The 19638-nt window shown below is 51.6% G+C and overlaps 4 protein-coding genes across 4 annotated transcripts; 2 read left to right on the top strand and 2 right to left on the bottom strand.

The window, feature by feature from the left end:
• Positions 1-245: 245 nt before the first annotated feature.
• On the top strand, positions 246-2561 carry NDUFA6 (NADH:ubiquinone oxidoreductase subunit A6). The gene is made up of 3 exons (XM_083859920.1): positions 246-426; positions 614-729; positions 1895-2561. Exons 1-3 carry the CDS (start codon positions 300-302, stop codon positions 2024-2026), a joined length of 375 nt encoding a protein of 124 aa, XP_083716046.1. The 5' UTR covers positions 246-299; the 3' UTR covers positions 2027-2561.
• A 1498-nt stretch (positions 2562-4059) lies between these two features.
• On the bottom strand, positions 4060-7096 carry SMDT1 (single-pass membrane protein with aspartate rich tail 1). Its single transcript, XM_083859921.1, has 3 exons — positions 6913-7096; positions 5759-5899; positions 4060-4348 (listed from the first exon to the last, which is right to left on the bottom strand). Exons 1-2 carry the CDS (start codon positions 7066-7068, stop codon positions 5762-5764), a joined length of 294 nt encoding a protein of 97 aa, XP_083716047.1. The 5' UTR covers positions 7069-7096; the 3' UTR covers positions 4060-4348; positions 5759-5761.
• Positions 7097-7346: 250 nt separating this feature from the next.
• PHETA2 (PH domain containing endocytic trafficking adaptor 2) lies at positions 7347-13834 on the bottom strand. Its single transcript, XM_083859790.1, has 3 exons — positions 13747-13834; positions 12701-12797; positions 7347-12173 (listed from the first exon to the last, which is right to left on the bottom strand). The coding sequence occupies exon 3, from the start codon at positions 12163-12165 to the stop codon at positions 11350-11352; it is 816 nt and encodes a 271-aa protein (XP_083715916.1). The 5' UTR covers positions 12166-12173; positions 12701-12797; positions 13747-13834; the 3' UTR covers positions 7347-11349.
• A 620-nt stretch (positions 13835-14454) lies between these two features.
• Positions 14455-19456, top strand: NAGA (alpha-N-acetylgalactosaminidase). Its single transcript, XM_083859783.1, has 8 exons — positions 14455-14584; positions 14932-15106; positions 15249-15426; positions 15706-15800; positions 16427-16588; positions 17071-17268; positions 17476-17619; positions 17852-19456. The coding sequence occupies exons 1-8, from the start codon at positions 14514-14516 to the stop codon at positions 17978-17980; spliced, it is 1152 nt and encodes a 383-aa protein (XP_083715909.1). The 5' UTR covers positions 14455-14513; the 3' UTR covers positions 17981-19456.
• Positions 19457-19638: the final 182 nt, after the last annotated feature.

Genomic DNA, 19638 nt, shown 5'->3' with positions numbered 1-19638 from the left:
TTCCTGGGAAAAGGGATGGAATTTATCGTCCCAAATCGCAGCCTCCGCCGCGCCCTGAGGGAGGGGCGGGCCCTGAGGGAGGGGGGGGGTCCGACGCCCCAGGAGGCGGGGCCAAATATGGACACGCCTACCAGCTGCTCCACCCCCCTGCACCAGTGGTGATTGGCGTTTCTTCCGACCAATCGAGTGGGAGGTGGCCGGCCCAGGAGGCCGGAGTGGCAGCTCAGCCGGCCAATAGCAGAAGTTGCCGTGCCCTGCGGGTTCCCGCGGGCGGAGGGGAAGGTGGCGGCCGCAGCAAGATGTCGGTGGCGGGCAAGGCAGCGGTGTCGGCCGCCGTCAAGCCGATCTTCAGCCGGAACCTAGGCGAGGCGAAGCGGCGCGTCAGGGAGCTGTACCGGGCCTGGTACCGCGAGGTGCCCAACACGGGTGGGTGAGGAAGGCGGGGCCTGCGGCGCGGGCTCAAGGTCAGAACGGCCTAGTGACATTGGTGAAGCCGGAGGGCATCTCAGGAACTTGTGACAATGTAGCGATTTTTAGGGTTGAGTTGCGCGTTGCCGGTGGAACGAGTGCAGAGTGACGTGGATGACCGCAGTAGGTCTTGTGTTTCTCTTAGTGCACCTGTACCAGCTGGACATCACGGTGAAACAGGGGCGTAACAAGGTGCGAGAGATGTTCATGAAGAACGCTCACGTTACGGATCCACGCGTGATAGACATGCTGGTTATTAAGGTACAAACAGTTACTTCTCATTTGTTGAAGCTGCAGAGAATGTTGGATGGAGTGGTGGCGAGTGTGATGGAGGAGAGGGACAACTTTGTATCAGCCTGTCCATGCAATGGTTGTCTCTTGCAGTTGGATTGGTATATCTGTGTCAGCAAACCTGATGATAAGGGATCAGGTGGCTTTAGAATTCAGCAAGTGTAAAGCAAAGCAGCACTTAAAATACTAGGTTTGTTCTTTATTTTTGTTGCTTGCTTGTCTTTTTTTAATAACAGCAATCAAAGAAAGGGAAAATAAGTGCTGCTCAGTAGTTTACTATTAAAAATTAACTTTCTACTCTGTACAGTACCTGACTGGATTAGAAAATGGTTTTCTTCACTGATTCTGAAACGTGTATTACAGTGTCAGTACTTGGTGGGAAGCTGTTTTTGGTGGCAGAACACTCCCACTCTGTAACACATCTGGTGGTGTTACAGGCCTGGGAGACTTGTCTGCTTCAAAGCTGTAATCAGCACAACAGGCTTCAAAATGTGTCTGAGCAACAGTAACTGACCTGTGCAGTTCTAATGCATTAGAAAGCTTCCCAACAAGGACTGCCATGCTCTCCTGTTTTGTTTCTTGCACTTCAAGACAATTAGTCTGTCTTTACATGATTAAAAATCTGGAAATAGAATCCTAGATAGTATGGTAGGTGACAATTCCAGGCAGTTTCATCTTGCTCTGTGCTACCTTCCTATAAAACTGGTACAGATGAGTGCAATCATGAAGTCGCTTGTCTCAGTGGCATTGATACTGATGCAAAGCACTTGGCAGCAGTTAATTTTACAGCTAGTGTTGCTGCTCACCCAAATTCAGCAGAGGTGCTCAAAAGTCAGAATGTGTAGAATTTTATGGGAAGTGCTGTTCAGGAGAGAAATAAGGCAGAGTCTCTTGCCTGTTTCACAGGGCTAGGAAGTTGTGCTGCAGAGAAATCCAGTTAAGTTCCCAGGCAGGAACAGTATATTTGTGTCATAGTGTAGGTGATGCATGCAGGTTGTAGGACTACAGAACTGTTGATGCAGCTAGCTATTTTCGTAGGTGTTTTTAAGTGCATTCAAATAACTTTCACAGTACTGTGTCATTAGACTTGAGCTCTAACTGCCAGCTAGTCTAAAATTCTTTTGTGTGTGTGCAGGGGAAAATGGAGCTTCAAGAAACCATTCATGTCTGGAAGCAGAGGACTCACGTCATGAGGTACTTCCACGAGACGGAAACCCCGCAACCTAAAGACTTTCTGTCCAAATTCTATGCGGGCCACAATCCCTGAAAACTGACTCTGTCTACCTGCCTTATATTACAATAAAGTTCTAAACAATAGGAAAAAAAGTCCATACAAAGAGATTCTCTAGCATCTTAGGAGCCTAATGACTAGATAAATCCAGAGCAGGTGCAAGTGATTATGATGTGTTTGAAGAGCTGTAATTTCCTAGTTTTGCCAGTGTATATTTTCAGTGGATGGCATTTATCCCATGACTTGCCCTGGGGTGTCTGCTGAAGAACCACAACACAGCCTGGCTTTGGGTCTTTGTGCTTACGCTGCAGCCCCATCTGTAGATGTTGGCTCTGTGAGGAAAAGGGGAGGCCTTCAGAAAATCCACAGTACTCACAGAAATATTCTTGTGCTTGAGTTACATGTGTACTCATAGAGTGTCTTGAAATTTCAATGGAATGCTATGATTGTTGACCTTGTTTATTTTATCAGACATTAGTCTCCTTAGTTTCTCAGAGAATATATAAAATCCAAATAGGATCCAAAATATAAAATCCAGTAGGCAAATAAATCCTTGTGCATTAAACCATCAGCAGAGTCCATTTTCTCTGCTGTAAAATGAAATTACCTGGGAAAAGGGGGTTTGTACGGTTTTCTAGAATAGGAAGGCTCTCTAAGAGCTCCTGAAGCCTAGCAGGAGATGATGTCCTACCATCACCTCATCTACTGAATCAGGAATTACTAGTTCCCTTTTGAAAGGGATAAGGAGAATTTATTCTTTCACCAGACAGAACAGGTTTTCAGCAGGTAACTTGGTGCAGGAGCTCTTCCAGATGTGACCAGCACTGGATGTTTGTAGTACACTCAAACTTCTTTTTTTTCCCAACCTAAATAAACATATTTTTATCCTGTAACTACTGGGGCTTTCTTCCCCATGAGAACTGTAACACAGCACTCATCAGGAATGTGTACATGGGTACCTTAGGGCTCCAGGGTTGGAATGTTTTTAAGGACAGGGTTAACTAAGTCAGGAAGACCCCAGGAGGGACTGTGGGACAAAGCAATGAAAAGGATTTTGGCAGTACATAAAACAGGAGCACATACAGTTTGGCTCCCAAAAGCAGATAAGCTGGAACCACTTCTCAGGTGGCTTTGGGGCAAGGAGGGGGCAACTCAGATACCAAGTGACTCAAGAACCCGAGAGCTGCTTTTAGCAGCTCTGGAGGTTACTCATTACAGGCTCCCTTTCCTCTCAGTAGCCATGCTGGAGAGCAAACATTAAAAGCTGTGCCAAAGAATAAGGGAACAAATATAGTTGTTGGAACTATACACTGTTCCCAATTCAACAGCAACACCAATAAAGAAGGAAGAAGTGGGCAGTCAAGAGGCCAGATCTAGTGACCAAAAACCATGAGACACTGGGGCAATGCTGGCTTAAGAAAAATAATTGACCAATTTCTTAAGGTTTCATTTTGAGACAACAGCTGGTGCGATGTGACAAAAGATAATCTTCCTGTGCCGTAACAGCAGAGAAGACCTTTTAAGTCTATTATACAAGGATCTAAGGTAATAGCAAACACTTTTATGAAAAGAGGAATTGAAATTCATAGTGAAGAAAACAAATACATTACGGCTCTTTCAGAAGGAAGTACTGAACTACCTAGGAAATATCAGATACTTGGAGCCAGTGTTCTGATATTAAATGCTACAAAACACGTGAGCAAATTGATTTGCAACTTCTGATCTCAACCTTTTACCAAAGCCACTGAAAGTTTTAAACTCTTTGATGATAATAGTCTTTCATCTTCAATGAGGTGAAGTTAATGACACATTCCCCATCAGATACAGCTGCTTGGTTGTTGAACTACAGTGCTGTTGTCAATGTGCACTTTAACAGGGCTGTGTTGTGGAGCTGCTGCTTCCCCTAGGATTTCACATGTCCTGTAGATCAGTACTGAGTTACTGAAAGGACTCAAGAGAAAATAAGCATGAGGAGAGCCTCTCTACTGGAACAGACATACAGAGACAGAGAAGTAAAGACAGAAATGGCAAGACATAGGCAAATAATGTATAAAAACACAGGATCAAAGTTGCACATGTCAAACACTTGATATTTAATTGTTTCCCATGTTGCTAATTAAAGGCATCCCAAGCAGTCTTTGACGAGGTGAGCATGTGTGTGCAAGGACACAGGGCCTATCAAGCACTTCCTTCAACCCTGATCTACAGATTTCCAGCAGACACAGATGTTCAGGACATTCACTGGCAAAAGGGATACAAAGCCCTCTGTCCCCTTTAGGGAGGACAAAACACAGGTGACAGATGTTGAAACCATTGTTTTGTCAATGGCTTTCTCCCTCCTGTTCTTCTGTTCCAGTGCTGTAAATAGAAAAAAAAAAAAAGCTGTTACAGACACACTACTGAGCTGCAGTCTGTATCCTCCTCCCAAAAACAACACAAGATGGTGTTTACATAAAGGGAGTTTCCAACAGGCCAGTGAAGTCTTTGCAATCTTTTAAGTCTTAGCTTTTAGCTGCACAGTGCATGCTGGAAAACCCCTCATCAACTGGAATATATCCATCAAACTGATTATAAATCTACATTATTTACAACAACTTCTCTAAAACAGTTTCTTTGTTCTATAAAGAAACAAATACAACCCAAACTCAAATCTTTACACAAGAGCAAGCTAAATAAACTAATAGAAGATGGCAGAAAGTGTAGCGTAGTGCAGATAAAGGTGAATTATTTCCATTCTTCCTTTCTGCAGTGAGTCTGAATGGTCCAACTACTCCAGAGATCAGTGTTGTAACTCATCAGACAGTTGGTTCTGATGGGTTCCAGAATTTTCTTAAATTGTTCACCCATATCAGAATTTCAGACAGTATGAGATTCTGTTTTAAAAGTGTCATTCTGTGAGTTAGGAGAAGACCTTTAAACAGATAAACAAGTAAAACAAAATCATAGAATCATTTAGATTGGAAAAGACATTCAAGTTCATTGAGTCCCAATTGTTAACCCAGTTAGCCAAGTCCACTGCTAAACCCTGTCCTTAAGTGCTTCATCTACACTTTGTTTAAATACCTCCAGGGCGTGTGAATCCACCATTTCCCTGGGCAGCCTACTCCAATGCTGGACCACCCTTTCCCTGAAGAAATGTTTCCTAATATCCAATGTAAACCTCCCCTAGCACAAGCTGAGGCTATTTCTTCTTGTTCTGTTGCTTGTTAGCTGGGAAAAGATACTGAACCCTACCTGGCTACAGCCGCCTTTCAGATGGTTGTAGAGTGATAAGCTCTCCCCTGAGCCTTCTTTTCACCACCCTAAACAGCCCCAGCTCTCTCAGCTACTCCTCATAAAAGGTGTGCTTCAGACCTCCCATCAGCTCTGTTGTCCTTCTTGGGATGTGTAATGTAGGAACACTGAAGTCTCTCTGCTGTCTGCAGTATAGACTCTCACTAACTACATTTTATTTCTGATTCAGCTGACAAGACATTTTATTTCTGATTCAGCTGACATTTTATTTCTGATTCAGCTGACAAGATCTAAAAACCATCAGTTTTTCCAGTCTCTAAGAAATGCATGGTGTGGAGATTGCGGATACCAGTCTGGCCTACTCTGGTACAAAACGAAAATGTTCACAGCCAAAGGTATACCCGTGTCCACGTGTTTAACTGCAAGTGCATCTTTTAAGCTGTTGCTGGCTGTATTTCCTTGTCTGAGATTCTCCTCCCTTCCCCAAGCCAAACGGGAAGCACAATTAGATTGCTGGTGTAGTTAATGACATACCCTTTAATCATCGTCATCATCATCCTCTGGGACAAAGATATCGTGTTCTTCAAGTAAGGCTGCAAAGTTCTTACTGATCTGAGTACCAACGTACAGGAAAGGGATGACGACGCTGAACACTCTGAGGAGGCCAAAGGGCGTCTGCAAGGAGTCGATTGTAAGAAGTGGATCTTTACATCCAAGCAAATGGCACTTTGGCCGAACCGGCGCACTCCTGGCCTCACAGTGGCATGGAGAGCCCGGGAAGCGGCCCGAAGAACGATGTGCATCCCCAGAGCCAACTCCCGGTCACCGCACCGTGCTTTATTTTATATATGTTTCTTTTCCGGGTTAAGTAGAGGTGGCCCGTCCACCTGGTCACATTAGAATTTGGTGCCCAAATGTGGGCAAGACACGGTATGAAAGATGAACCCCTCCCGCCCAAAACCAATTCCCACTATCCAGCTCGAACTCACCAAGGGAGGGGCCTTTATTTATTAACAGGTAACAGAGAACGGATTTTACTAGCAAACATATGTACAGTGTCCACAGAAGAGAAGAGCGCTCTAGATGCCAGGGCCCGGCGATCCTCCCTAGCCTCGCTTTAGAGAGGCCCAGGGCCAATAGCAACTCGGAGTTCTTCTTGAACCATTTCCCCCGCGCTCCTAAGGGAAACCCAACGAACTCGACAGCCTCGATATTAGTCAGTTCCTTGATCTGGGGGAGAAGGCCTTGATATTTCTTGGCCTTCTCTGCGGCTGCCTCCTTCAAGGACGAGTTGCTGTGCTCGTATCGAACTGTCAGTATTACAAACACTCCCGCAGCAGCGAGGGGGAGCCCGGGGCAGGGAACACCCGTGGCTTAGGGAGGGGGAGGCGGTCGCTGTGACAAAGGGCAGTGCGTCGGGGGGTGCTGTCTCCCCGTTACGCCGCAGCGCTGCCTCGCTCGGGGGGACGCGGGGGACACGGGCCGGGGGGCCCGCCCGCCCCAGGGGGCAGCTCCCGTCTCCGGGCGCTGCCGAGCGCTTCTGCCTCCCGCCCACTGCGCTGCCCCGCTCATTGGTCCCCGGCGCTGTCATTCACCCGCCCCGCCCAGCCCACGGCAGCTCCGGCGGCACCCATTGGCCACCGCTGCCGCCCGGCGCTGCCGGCCCCGCCCGCTCGCCCCTCACTCACCTTAACCGGCTTGGGCAAAATGGCGCCGCTGCGGGTGACGGTGGCGCCCCGGGAGGGCACCAGCGGCACGGCCGGGGCCCGGCCCGGCTTGCCCCAGCCCGCACGCCCCGAGCGAGCCACGGTCACCACCATGAGCCGCCCGGCTGCCGCTGCCATCGTCCCGCCTGCCGCCAGCCGCGGCCCAGCCCCGGCGTCACCTGGGATCTCGCGAGCCTTGCGGGGAGGCGGCGAGATCAGCGCTGCGCATGCGGGGGGAGGCCGCACCCCCGGGGGCCGGGGCGGGTTCCCGCAGCCCGCAGAGGGAGAGAAGGGGGGCCCGGGGCACCTCCCGGTAAGGGGAGAACTGGGCCGGGCGGGAACCGCCAGGCCCTGCAGACACGCCCGGGGGATTCACGGCTCCATTGGCAGCGGACGGGCTACAAATCAAACCGGTTTATTCGGCTTCAGGGCATAAAATACAAACTAAACAATGTAAACAGTGAGATGCGTAATACAAGTTCCGCGTGTAAAACAAACTCTAAACAATGTAATGGAACGTATAATACAAGTTCCGCGTGTAACACAAAGGCACATGCAAAACCGCCTCCTAAAAAGAGGACGACGTCCTACCTAAAACAGAAGCACTTGAGCAGGCAGGAGTTGCTCGTAGTGTTTGCCAGGTGATTGTACGGAGAGAACACACGTTCGGTGCTGCTGGTGAAAATGCCCCCGTGCATTTCAACGGGGCTTTTTTCAGCTTCTCCGCAAAGGCAGCCGAGAGAGGTAACACTGAGGGGTGGCTCCCCCAGGCACTGTTAGTGCAGTAGCTACTGTAACACGAAATGTCTGATCCTGGTCATGATTGTCCACCACATGGCTAAGAGTGGCCACGGGGAAAACCTTCAGGTTACTCTTCATCCGGACTCAGTGGAAAACAACAGTTTTACAAAAAAAAAATGATGTGCAGAAATTATATATCACGGGCTCAAATCTCAAATGCCAGCCTCAGAAAAATGTAAGGCTTTAATCAACTATTTTAGTAAGATAGCCCTTCTCGGCACAGCTCATAAAGGCCATGTCAGAATTACCCTTCCTCTTTCAATTTCTTTTAAATTTTATCACTTTTCTCTCATTGCTTGTGCACGAAAGAAAACTCTTAGAAAAGGATGTAACTTCAGTACTTTAAGAAAAGTACCTATTCAGCTTCAGTGTTCAGCTCCTCCTTTGCCAAGGAACTTGTTCTCTATTTTTAAAAATAAAAAGGGAAAGTGGAGGCAGGAGGTGAAACAGTCCAAACATGAACGACTGGAGAAAAACCTTGGGTGGCAATCAGTCTTATTTTGCTGCCAGGGACAGTGTGCAATGCAAACTCTCTGCCTTTCCTGTAACAATCTCTGTCTGCAGAAAGACAGACAGGCAGCTCCATTAGCTAGCTGAATGTTCAACCTCAGGAAGCTGAAATCCCAACCCCCTGCCTGGAGGTGGCTTCAAAGGCACTGCCAGCACAACCAATTCAACTGGGCTGGCTTGAGAGCCTCCATCTCTGAGGAGGCAGTGCAGCACTCAGGTGCTTCCTACCTGATGAAGCAAGTGGCAGTGGTCATTAAAAATCCTGTACTTCCATACAAATTTGGGCATGGCTCCAAACTATGGCCCTTTTCACTCGGAAAAGGGCCAACTCTGCTACAGCAGTGGGATGGTGAGGAAACCCTGATCAGGCGCATCCAAAGTCACGCAGTACCTTTGGAGACCCAGCAAAGGCCCAGGCATGGATGACTGGGGCTGAGCATAAATGTGGATCAGGATTCAGCCATTTTCTTACCAGCACTGCAGAATAAACCACAAAATTAGTCCAAATGCAATCAGACAGAAAGCAGAGTGCAGCACCTCATCTACAGGATTTGGGATTTAGTTGGGATATGTGCTAATGCAAAGGTAGGTAGCGTGGAAATTGTGCTGTTTGAATGGGACAGATTAAAGCATTAAATATAAGCTCTTTAGTAGTGTTATGGGGACAATCTCGGCTTATTAAAACAAACTAAGCTTCTTAAAAGTAAAACAGCCCTTAAATGAATAATACTGTCATGGTTTCAGTTGACAGAACTGGCATGTTAATTTATTTTCCCTTTCAAGTCCCTCCCAATTCTTGGTCCTCATGTAGGAACTGCCACTACATTTTGATTTGTTTTGGAATTTGAGTCTTTACTGTCAATCTGCTTTATGTTAATCTGAGGAATGAGGAATATTCTCTCTGTATTTCATTAAAAAAATAACCGTCTCTCCTTCAATCGCCGATAACAGGAAAATGCTTGACAAATTTGACCTTGGTCCCAAAATACCTTATGCTCAGAGCAAGGAGGAACCAGGTAGTTCCTCCCTGAACAATCCCCTGATGCTGCTGCCCTGGCATGGGAAAAGGGACACATTTGCAGCCAGGAATGCTGCAGTACTGAACTCTTCAAGCAGCAGGGTAGGGAGGCAGAAATGGCCCCTACATCCAACAAGCTGAGCTGCTAATGAAGACAGGGCCTTGCCCCATGGCCACTTGCTGTGATTTTTCTGAACTGTTTTCACAAAAGCAGAACAAAAATAATCCTCCTGAACTTGAGGACTCTTAACTGTGAAGTTATACAACCACGGACTGGAGAGAACTGGACTGCATTACTTGCAAGTGAAGGTTACACTCTCACTGCCCAAAGTAATTTGTAAGATCTAATTTAAGATCTGATTTCCTCTAATATACCATCGAGCCATAATTAGGCAGGAGGCTGGAAACTCATCATCCAAAACTACCAGAGACATATTTTAAAAGGCACCAAGAGTTAAAAGAATTAATTTGATTTCGGCATTGGCTATCTCTGCATGCTATTGCAAAGCATAAAGCCAAGTGTGTTTAAGTCCAGAAAGGTTTCAGCCAGTCATGACCTGAAATGGGCTTTTGCTCTCCTAGCACAAAGAGCTAGCAAAGCTCCTTAATAAAACTGAACAATAAAAAACAGGTTTAACATTTTTAGATGGGAAGCATGCAACTAGATAAGGGAAATTTTTAAACCCCATCCCAAGGGTGTTCTAGTCACTGGACTTGGCACCCACCTACTTGTACCATGTGCCTTGTGGCCAAGGTTTCTGACCTACAGATGGACAAGTCTGTTTCCACAGCGAGACAAAAGGCGTGCCTCCCTGCAGCCCTCCCAGCCTGCTGGGAGGACAGGATGTGCTGCAGAGAACAGCCAAGCAATGCTGACATGAAATCAGAGGGAAGTGCTGCTAGGCCAGGTGCAGGCTTGGTAGAAGGCAGTGATAATGCTGGAGAGGCAAGCCCAGACACTGCCAACACCCATAACTCACTCCCACACCTTCACGTCTCCTCCTGAGACTAGCCCTCTCTCCCTCCCCACTCCTTCAAAGCCCCTCCTCCAACTGCACAGCATTGCCAGGAGCTGGACACAGCCCCAACACTGACAGAAAGACTCCAGGAGTGTAGTTCTAGACATCTTCTTGGGCAAGCTGAGCTGACTGAGCCCAATATGGCACTTTGCAGAGGCTGTGGTCTAAGCAAAGGCTGAGAAATTTTCTCCTGCCCAGGCAAAGAGGCTTTAGCATCCCTGTTTAGGAACAGGGAAACCTGGAGCCAGAGATATTAGCAAGCTTGGTTACCACTTGACAGAGCCCAGATCAGCCTTGGGGAGCTCCTGGTGTTCTCACTGTGGCTTCAGGCCAAGCTCCGTGTCTCCAGGCTTGCTGCTGAGTATGGGCACATAAAGAGACAGTTGCAAGACCATGATAATCCACATCTTGAAGGATTTAGCTGAAAGAAGGGTTAGTGCAGATGAAAGTAAAAAAACCATGCAAAAGCCCCAGCTGCTGGGCCAGCAACAGCTGCAGTGGCTTACAGGTCCTGTAGTGAGAGAGGCACAAGGCTGGAGGCATGTGCTGGGGCCAGTGGCCTGTCAGAGGCACTTCACAAGAGCCCAGCCTTATCTGCTGCAAAAGAACAAAGGCAGAAGGACTTTGGCACAAGATCACAGACAGTAATAAACACTGATCAAAAGAAAACTTCCACACTGAGAAACAAAACAAAACAAAAAAGTGGTGAAGGAGAGGTAGGGGATGAAACACCAGAGCATCCACCTTGTCAGGACAGCAAGTGGCCAAGCCCATTGGCTGAGGTTCATTGCATATGTGCTGATTTGGGCAGCTCCTATTTCCAGCAGAGAGAGTTTAAATAAAGGTGGCTCCCCTGGTGTTACACACTCTCCAGCTGTATGAAGCCTCATGGAAATTAAATGTGAGGTTTAGAGGAGATTTGAGTCCCTCCCAAGTGAAGGATACCACATACCACACACTCAGCCACTCATGAGGTCAGGGGGAAAGCAGCGTCCCTCACTTCACTCTTCCTGCATGCAGGAAAGGATGCTGGGCATCAGCTGGCCAGTGACTTGCATCCCATGCCCGCAGTCACAGGTGTCCCCTCTTCTGCCTCTCCTGCCACTCACATCTCAGCACTGCAATCTCTTGCCCGTACCAGTTGTGCAGCTTGGAGAAGCAGATGGTTTCTGGTGACACAGGGCTCTCCAGCACAGCTGGTGAGAGGCCAGGTGCTGGAGATCCTGTGGCACTGCTGGCGGCCAAGCGCCGGCGTGGAGGCAGGGGCGGGGGCTTCGTTTGTCCCCCATCATGGTCACTGCAAGTAGCCCCACCAGCAACAAAACCACCACTGCTCCATGTGGAGTAGCCATTCTCCAGGGTGGTGGGCTTCTCCTGGAGAGGCTGCAAGGCAGGGATGGAGAAATGCCTCTTCCTGCCAGAGGAGGAGGAGGACCTCCGTGGAGACTTATGGCAAGCAGCCAAGCTCTTGCAGGCCTCCTCCAGCTGCTTCTCCAGCTCCCTTACCACCAGCCGCATGTAGTCAAAGCTGGCCCGTGACAGTGCCTTCACCCAGGCCTCCATGGCAGCCTGACCATCGGCCACCAGCACATAAGCCCTGGCACCAGCGTCGTCAAAGCGGATGGCAAAGGCAAACTCCTCAGCAGCCTCGCACAGCTCCACGGTGCAGCCCTCCAGGACCACCAGCCCCACGGGCTCCCGGCTCTCCCGCTCCTCAAAGTAGAAGAGAAGATTGCCCTTGAGGACGAACCAGCAGCGCTGGTAGGAGGTGCCATGGTGGTGGACGTGGTGGTGGTGCCGCTCCACCCGCTTGCGCAGAAAGCCAGCATGGTCGGCGGGTGAGTCACAGGTGGCGTAGTGGGCCACGCTCCGCTCATTCAGCTTCATCGTCCCACCTAGTGCAGAGAAAGAGGGGGGGAAGAGGTTCTCTTGGTATGAGAAGAGTGTCACTGGCCCCACCAGAAGAGGCCTGATCCTGCTCCCAGGGAAAAGCAGCCACAACTCCAGCAGCCACTGGTACAGGACAGTGTCTAACCCAGCAGATACCCCTACAAAGGGCAGGCTGGTTCCTTGCTGCTGCAAAGAGGAGGTCACTACCAGAGCCTCACCACCCAGACACCTGCCTTCTCTGGGAACACCAACACTGCTGTTTCATTTCTTATTCCACAAGTGACCTACTTTGCTGGTCTTTAATGGGACATAGCAAAGAAATTTGCCTCTCTTCCTGCAAGGCACTCATTTTGCTCTCTATTAGAAGGCAGGATAAGGAGAGTGTTTCAGATCCAAGGGCTCTGGAACTTACACTTCTGCCCCCTTTCCCTACTCCTTGTCTCCATGCAGGACTACCCACCACACTAGCTGCCCTGGCAGCAGAACTTCCAGCTCCAGCAGATTCACCAGCAGTAGGCTCAAGGTGCCATACCAGCTGTGCAGGTCAGACTGCAAATCCTTGCTGTCTTCCTTAGCCAGGCTGCTCCCTAGCTGAGGGTGTCTGAAGCTCCAGCGTGATGAGCACCATCCTTTGTTGGAGGAAAAGAATGAAGAAGGTAGAGTTATGAACCAGAAGAGACTGGGACTGTCAGAGCTGACAGAGCTAAGAGCTGTGTCACTCCCACCCCAGAAATCCAGGGTCCTCAGTGCAGGCAAGCAGCACTGGAATGGCAAAACTGGGGTAACATGTACTCGCTTCAAAGCCTGAGCCCCATCCTAGCTCAGGCCAGTGCTCCTGTGCATGTTTTCTGGCTCCTGGGTTTGTTTTGGGTTTATTAAAAAAAAAAGAAATGTTTTGTAGAAGCTGTCAGTGCCTCAATTGTGGAGGCCCTGTGGCAGGCAACTCAGCAAGTCAAGGAGAACAGAGCCTTGAAGGACAGAGCCAGCATAACCTCTGAGGATTGTTAAATTGCAAAAGGATTTCCAACTGCTAAAACTTCACACATAGAAATATGCAGAAAACCATGGTCACCACTCCCAGGACAGATTTGGGCACTAGGAGCTCCCCAGTGCTGAGCACCATCCAGAATTCCTCCCGGAGCCCCTCTCTCCCATCGGGGCTTGTGGGACACGGCTGAGGACCCCAGTTGAAAAACGCCCAAGACCCCGATCAGACAAAAAGAAAGGCTCTTCCCTGCCGGCGCTCTGCCCTGGGGAGCTTCCAGCCCAGCACACTCGGGCTGTGCACAGCCGGGGCGGCCAGGCCGGCCCTGACGCGAGGGGGTCCTGGGGGTCCCACATGTGCCGTGCTGAGTTCTGTCTTTGTGTGCGGGCGCAGGCCTGTGCAATGCGGCTGCGTGTCTGTGTGTCTGCGTGTCTGTGTGTGCGCACCTCCGTGTGTGTGTCCGCCGTGTGCCTGCGACCCCCGCGGGCCCGCGGCCGCCCCTCGCCGCCCGGCCCCGACCAGGCCCCGGCGCCGCCCGGCCCCTGCCCAGCGCCTCCCCTGCCATGACGGGACCCCGGCCCGGCCCGGCTCACCTCCGGCCGCTGCTGCTCGGCGGTGCGGGGAGCCCGGCCCCACCGCGGCCGGGCGGAGGAAGAGTCCTGCGGCCGCCGAGGCCGCCCCGCCGCGCCGGCAGCACCGCCCCGCCCGCGGCCGGGGGAGCGGGGGGGCCGGGGACACCCAGTCAGGCCGGAGCCGCGTCCTCCCGCCTCCCGCCGACACCCCGGGGGACCTGAACCCCCGCGCCCAGAGCCACTGCCGGGGTGCAGCGGCACCGGGGCGGCGGTGACAGGGGCCAGTGACGGGGTGCGGCTGCAGTGGGCTGCAGTACGGATGGAGCAGGGCTGGCGGGTACCAGTGTGGGACACAGCAGCAGTGGGGCGCAGTGCGGATGGAGCAGGGCTGTGGGACACGGCGGCAGTGGGGCGCAGTGCGGATGGAGCAGGGCTGTGGGACACGGCAGCAGTGGGGCGCAGTGCGGATGGAGCAGGGCTGTGGGACACGGCAGCAGTGGGGCGCAGCACGGACCCGGTGCGATGCTGCCCGGGCGCAGCGGGAGGGAGGCAGCGATCTCAGGGGGCGGCGCGGCGCGGGGAGCGGAACCGGCGGGGCGCGGCCGGTCAGGTGGTGCGGGCGGTGTCATGTGAGCGGGGCCGGCCGGGGGCCCGGGCAGTGTCTCCGTGGCTCGGTGGCGGCGGCGGGGACGATGGCACTGAGCGGGCTGGCCCTGGCGCTGGCCCTGGCGCTGGCGCTGGCGCTGCCCTCCGGGGCGCTGGAGAACGGGCTGGCGCGCACTCCCCCCATGGGCTGGATGTCCTGGGAGAGGTTCCGCTGCAACGTGGACTGCCAGGCGGATCCCCGCAACTGCATCAGGTGGGCGGATGGGCTCGGCCAGGGCGACCTGCAGGCCCAGGACGGCTCTGGCACCGTCCCGGGGCCCCGGGGTGGATGGTGCATGGGAGGCGGGAGGCTCGGACGCCCCGGCGCTGGGCCGGAGAGCCCTCAGAGCTGAGGGATGTGGGTGGGCTTTTCAAGCAGTCGGGGAAACGCTTCCCCCTCGGTCAGGTCAAGAAACACAGACAGGGAGCGCTGGAGACCCTCCTATGGCCCGGACCAGCCCTCCAGAGCCCCCGGTTAACCCCCAAATCCCTCTGCCTGCCTCACCTGGTGAGGCACAAGGGTGGCAGGGTCTCAGCCTGCCTTATCTCCTCAATCCGCAGCGAGCAGCTCTTCTTCGAGATGGCAGACCGGCTGGCCGAGGATGGCTGGAGAGAACTGGGCTACGAGTACATCAACATGGATGACTGCTGGTCCGCCAAGCAGCGGGACGCGGCCGGACAGCTGGTTCCCGACCCCACGAGATTTCCCAGCGGAATTAAGGCTCTGGCTGACTATGTGAGTGCCTGCTGGGGCCACTGGGGAATCTCTGTCCCCATGCCAGTATGGTGGGAGAGCTGTAAAGGAATGGAGGACCCTGGTAGCTGGGAGACACCTTGGATTCCTTCATTTGCTTCTTCCAGCTCTGCTCTCCTCACAGGTCCATGCCAGGGGCCTGAAGCTGGGCATTTATGGTGACCTGGGCATCTTCACCTGTGGGGGCTACCCGGGCACCATGTTGGAGCATGTGAAGCAGGATGCTGAGACCTTTGCAGCGTGGGGTGTGGACATGCTGAAGCTGGATGGGTGCTACTCGTCTGCCGAGGAGCAGGCAAAGGGTAAAAGTTCATCAGGCTTTGGCATTCCTCCTCCTGCTGCTGGGTTGGGGCAGCTGGCCCTCTGCAGCAACACTCAGCCAGCCAGTTCTTCCCTTGTGTCTCCTATTGCAAGTGTTGGGAAAAGAGGTGGGAGTTTGTGTGCCCTGGAGCTGGGTGTAAGGAAGGAAGCCAGGCTAGCCTGGTATTCCCCTTGCTGAGTGGGCTGGGAAAAAGGCTCCTACTGGGACATGGGCTGCTGCCAGCCACCCCCTTCACTGGTTGTCATCTTCTCTCCCTAAGGATACCCAGAAATGGCGAGGGCCTTGAATGCCACAGGCCGCCCCATTGTCTACTCCTGCAGCTGGCCAGCATATCAAGGGGGTCTTCCCCCCAAGGTAAGGCTTTTCCCATCTGTTGGCAAGTTCCCATGTCCCCTCTGCCCTAGGGGAGCTCTTGCTAGAGCACCAGGAGCAGGGTGTTAGGGACTGTGGCCTTCTTGCCAGGCATCTAGGGGCACTTGGGTGTCCAAGTATGGCTAGGTGATAGGAGTTTGTGAGAAGAAGGCTCTGGGGTGTATCCTCTCCATTCTACTCAGATGGTGTGGGTTGGTCCTGACAGTCGTCTTGTGAGACAATACTGTCTGGTTTCAGTGCTTGTAATAGGATAATCTTCCTAGTATATGTTTCTTGAGAATTGGTTGCACTCACGTATTTCTTCTTTCAGTTTTTGAGTCAGTCCTGAGCTGCTCTCATTCTTGTAGCTGACAACTTCTCATATTTCCCTGTGGCATCTATGGTTGTTTTGCCAGACATCCTGTCATACTGGGGTGTGCCCAGACATAGTGGGATATGACTCTGTCTTATCTCCTTGCTCTTCCCTCATCACTCTTCTCCAGATTCCTTTGCTTTTCACATACTTGCTGGACAGTGCAGCTTTCAACAATTCAACAGTGCTGCCCCTGCTGCCCTCACCTTGCAGAAGTTCTTTTTTCTCTCCTGCCTGACACTGTTCTCCTTGTCAGGTGAACTACACCATCCTGGCAGAGATCTGCAACCTGTGGCGTAACTATGATGACATCCAGGACTCCTGGGACAGCGTACTTTCCATCGTGGACTGGTTCTTCACAAACGAGGATGTGCTGCAGCCAGCAGCTGGCCCCGGTCACTGGAATGACCCAGACATGGTGCAGATGGGTAGTGGGTGCTTTGACCCTGTCTGGGGATGAGGATCTCCAGGGATCCCCTTCTAGAGGCAGGGCAAAGGAAGAGCTCCAGGAGCAGAAGCCCTGCAGAGGCAGGTCTGCAGAGGCAAGCTGGTGGTGTCCTTGGCTAAGCTGGGGGAGAAGCCTGTGGTTGCAATGAACCCTTCACCACTTGAGTTTACCTGTCAAGTTCTCCAGGTGTTTTTGTCTTTCCCTGCACAGCCTGAAGGCAAATAGTGGTGAAACAAAGGGTGTTGACAGGTGCATTTGGATGTATGTTGCTAGCAGGGATGAGATCTCTGCGGTGACTGTGGCAGCAGTGGTGGGCTACTTAAGGGGAAGCAAAAGTGTGTGAGGTTTCCCTTATGCGTTCCCTCCCAGCAGGAAGCAGCATCACGGGTAACAAGCAGACAAGTTTCTAACCTTTTTCTGCTTCTTCCATCTTTTTACTGTCTCCCCTCCAGCTCATCATTGGAAACTTCGGGCTTAGCTACGAGCAGTCACGCTCCCAAATGGCTTTGTGGACAGTGATGGCAGCTCCGCTTCTCATGTCCACGGATCTCCGCACCATCTCCCCCGGTGCCAAGGAGATTCTGCAGAACCGCCTGATGATCCAGATCAACCAGGACCCCCTGGGAATCCAGGGGCGCAGGATTGTCAAGGTTAGGGGGAAAGCAGATGCATTTGGGAGAGCAGACAGAAGTAGCACAGAGCATCAAAACAAGGAGGGAGAGGGAAGTGATGAAGAAAAACAGGAGCAGGAGAGCTTTGAGAGTTATGGGCCTGCTGGTGTAGCAGCCCCACAGGGCAAAGTCAGAAGTTACACTGCTCCTAGCAGCTCTGCCTCACCCACCTATCCCCATCCCTAGGAGAAATCGCACATTGAGGTGTTTCTGCGCCCACTGTCCCAGGCTGCCAGTGCCCTTGTGTTCTTCAGCCGGAGGACAGATATGCCCTTCCGCTACACCACCAGCCTGGCCAAGCTCCACTTCCCTGAGGATGCTGTCTATGAGGTGAGCCCCACTGACACATGGATCCCCCTCTTCCCAGATCTCTATGCATTTTGGGGGGAGTGAGAAGGCATACTCTTACTCCATGCCTCTGGGATGAAGGGGCAGCTGCCCACTGGGTCACTCTTCTGTTCCCCACTGCTGTGCCCTGTCCCACTATATCATATCAGTGACCACAACTGAACCCCAAGATGAAAGGTCTGGAATTGCTGGTAGCTCCAGCTCTCTCTTTCAGGTACAAGACGTGTACGTCGGGAAGATCGTTGGGGCCTTAAAGACAGCAGACAACTTCTCAGTCATTATTAACCCCTCGGGAGTGGTGATGTGGTATCTCCGTCCCATGGCACTCCTGATACAGCCCTAGCATGTTGTCAGACAGCAAGCCCCCAGCAAGGGTTTCTGCCCAGCCCTTCTGTGACAGGGCCCAGCAGATGGGGTGTGGACCAGTGCCAGCATAAGCCATGAGACCCCAGAGCACGTGGTTCTTCACTGCACAAGTGCCTTTTGCTGGTGAGCCCAGCAATGCTAGGCAATGACCCAACACCTGCTACCAGCTTGATGATGTCTGCTCCATCTGCGTAAATCAGGAATTCTTGTTGCCTACTGCCTAAGGGTGTACAGAGGGTAGTGCCTTGGTGGTTGCAAAGCCTTTTGACATCCTCCTGTGGAAGATGCCATACAAGTAGAGTCCAGCCACTACTGAAGTTTGTCAGCTCTGACACCTGAGAACTTCATTGCTTTGAGCTGGGTACTACTGGCTGCTGCAGCGGCTGTTTGAACTACAGCCGTAGAAAGGGTTTGGGTACTTTATTATCTCCTAGGGTTGTGACATCCCCTTTTTCCTTTCCCCCCCGCAAGTGTGTGATGGCATTAACCTCAAGTATCAGACTTGGTCACCTTCTTTCTTTTGCTATAATCAGCTTGGTTTAGAATAAGGGGCTGTCAGCCAGGCTGCATCTCTCCCATGTATCCCCACCAGGACCAAGAGCTCTTGGAGGCATAATGGTCCTGTGCAGTGGAGCTTTGCCTGCAGGCCTGATCCTGCTGCCACCATCCTAGAGGATTGTACTGCACTCTAGTGTACACGCTAGCATTGTGTTAAAGCCCTGCTGGTAGAAGTTTACAGCAGAGCAGAGCAAAAATCTCCATGAGCCATGCACGACCCCAGGAGCCGTGCTGTGGTACACACCAAAAAACAGAGAGCCATAGCATGTGTAGGAGTGCTGGTAGGAAGATGCTGATACTCCATTGAGGTGGTCTTTTGGGTTGGGAGTTGGTCACAGGTGCCTCCAAGCTGAAAGCAGCATCCTTTCTCTAGGAGGAAATTTCTGCTAAAAGGCATATTGGGTCCTACTCCAGCAGGCTAAAAACTCAAGGTTTCTCAGGGAAAGGCTTCTTCTCCCAAGGGCCCTTGCGTCCACAGCTCTGTCCTGAGGAGGAGCCTGCACTAATAAACTGGAAGTGTCAGGACACTTCTAAAGCCCTCGACTTCTTCACCTACATGCAGCAGACTACCTATGGAGGACTTCTAGGTGACACAAGATAGGGCCTCAGACTGGGGAAATACCACATTTTAGATTAGGGAAAAAAAAAAATAAATCTGTATTTCTGTTCAGCTTGTGGGCAGGTTCCTGGTCATCTGTCCACTCTGATTCCAGAAGGACCAAATGGTTGATTCTGGTCCCTTCCAGAAACTTTCTCTGAGGTGCAGGGTCAAGATACTGGACACAACGCTTGCAGTTCTAGTAAGGAAGTACTTTCTAACAAAACAAGGAGCTGGCTTTGTTCTTGGGAAGTGATTGAAACAAATTGATTGAAATAAAGGGAAGTAGATCACAAACCCTGTCTTGTGTTGCTAGCTATAGGTGTTCAGTTAATGTAGGATTACAGGGTCATTACCTCAAAACAGGAACAACTATGCTAGGAAATAGAACTGGTTTCCTGTCAGAAACTGGATTGATGCAGAGTAGGAAATGGCTTTCCAGTAGTTACATCATGTTCAGCAGGGCAGCAGCATTCTTT

Source organism: Zosterops lateralis (assembly GCF_965231275.1).
Source record: "Zosterops lateralis genome assembly, chromosome: 4".
Classification (NCBI taxonomy): Eukaryota; Metazoa; Chordata; class Aves; order Passeriformes; family Zosteropidae; genus Zosterops; species Zosterops lateralis.
This window is presented reverse-complemented; position numbering and strand designations above follow the sequence as displayed.

Excerpts from the sequence above, each read along its gene's own strand:
- NDUFA6 (XM_083859920.1), top strand. The coding sequence starts at position 300 with ATGTCGGTGGCGGGCAAGGCAGCGGTGTCGGCCGCCGTCAAGCCGATC. Across the intron at positions 427-613 it reads CCGCGAGGTGCCCAACACGG|TGCACCTGTACCAGCTGGAC; the intron begins GTGGGTGAGGAA and ends TGTTTCTCTTAG. Across the intron at positions 730-1,894 it reads TAGACATGCTGGTTATTAAG|GGGAAAATGGAGCTTCAAGA; the intron begins GTACAAACAGTT and ends GTGTGTGTGCAG.
- PHETA2 (XM_083859790.1), bottom strand. The coding sequence starts at position 12,165 with ATGAAGCTGAATGAGCGGAGCGTGGCCCACTACGCCACCTGTGACTCA.
- SMDT1 (XM_083859921.1), bottom strand. The coding sequence starts at position 7,068 with ATGGCAGCGGCAGCCGGGCGGCTCATGGTGGTGACCGTGGCTCGCTCG. Across the intron at positions 5,900-6,912 it reads TTTTGCCCAAGCCGGTTAAG|ACGCCCTTTGGCCTCCTCAG; the intron begins GTGAGTGAGGGG and ends GACTCCTTGCAG.
- NAGA (XM_083859783.1), top strand. The coding sequence starts at position 14,514 with ATGGGCTGGATGTCCTGGGAGAGGTTCCGCTGCAACGTGGACTGCCAG. Across the intron at positions 14,585-14,931 it reads GATCCCCGCAACTGCATCAG|CGAGCAGCTCTTCTTCGAGA; the intron begins GTGGGCGGATGG and ends CTCAATCCGCAG. Across the intron at positions 15,107-15,248 it reads TTAAGGCTCTGGCTGACTAT|GTCCATGCCAGGGGCCTGAA; the intron begins GTGAGTGCCTGC and ends CTCTCCTCACAG.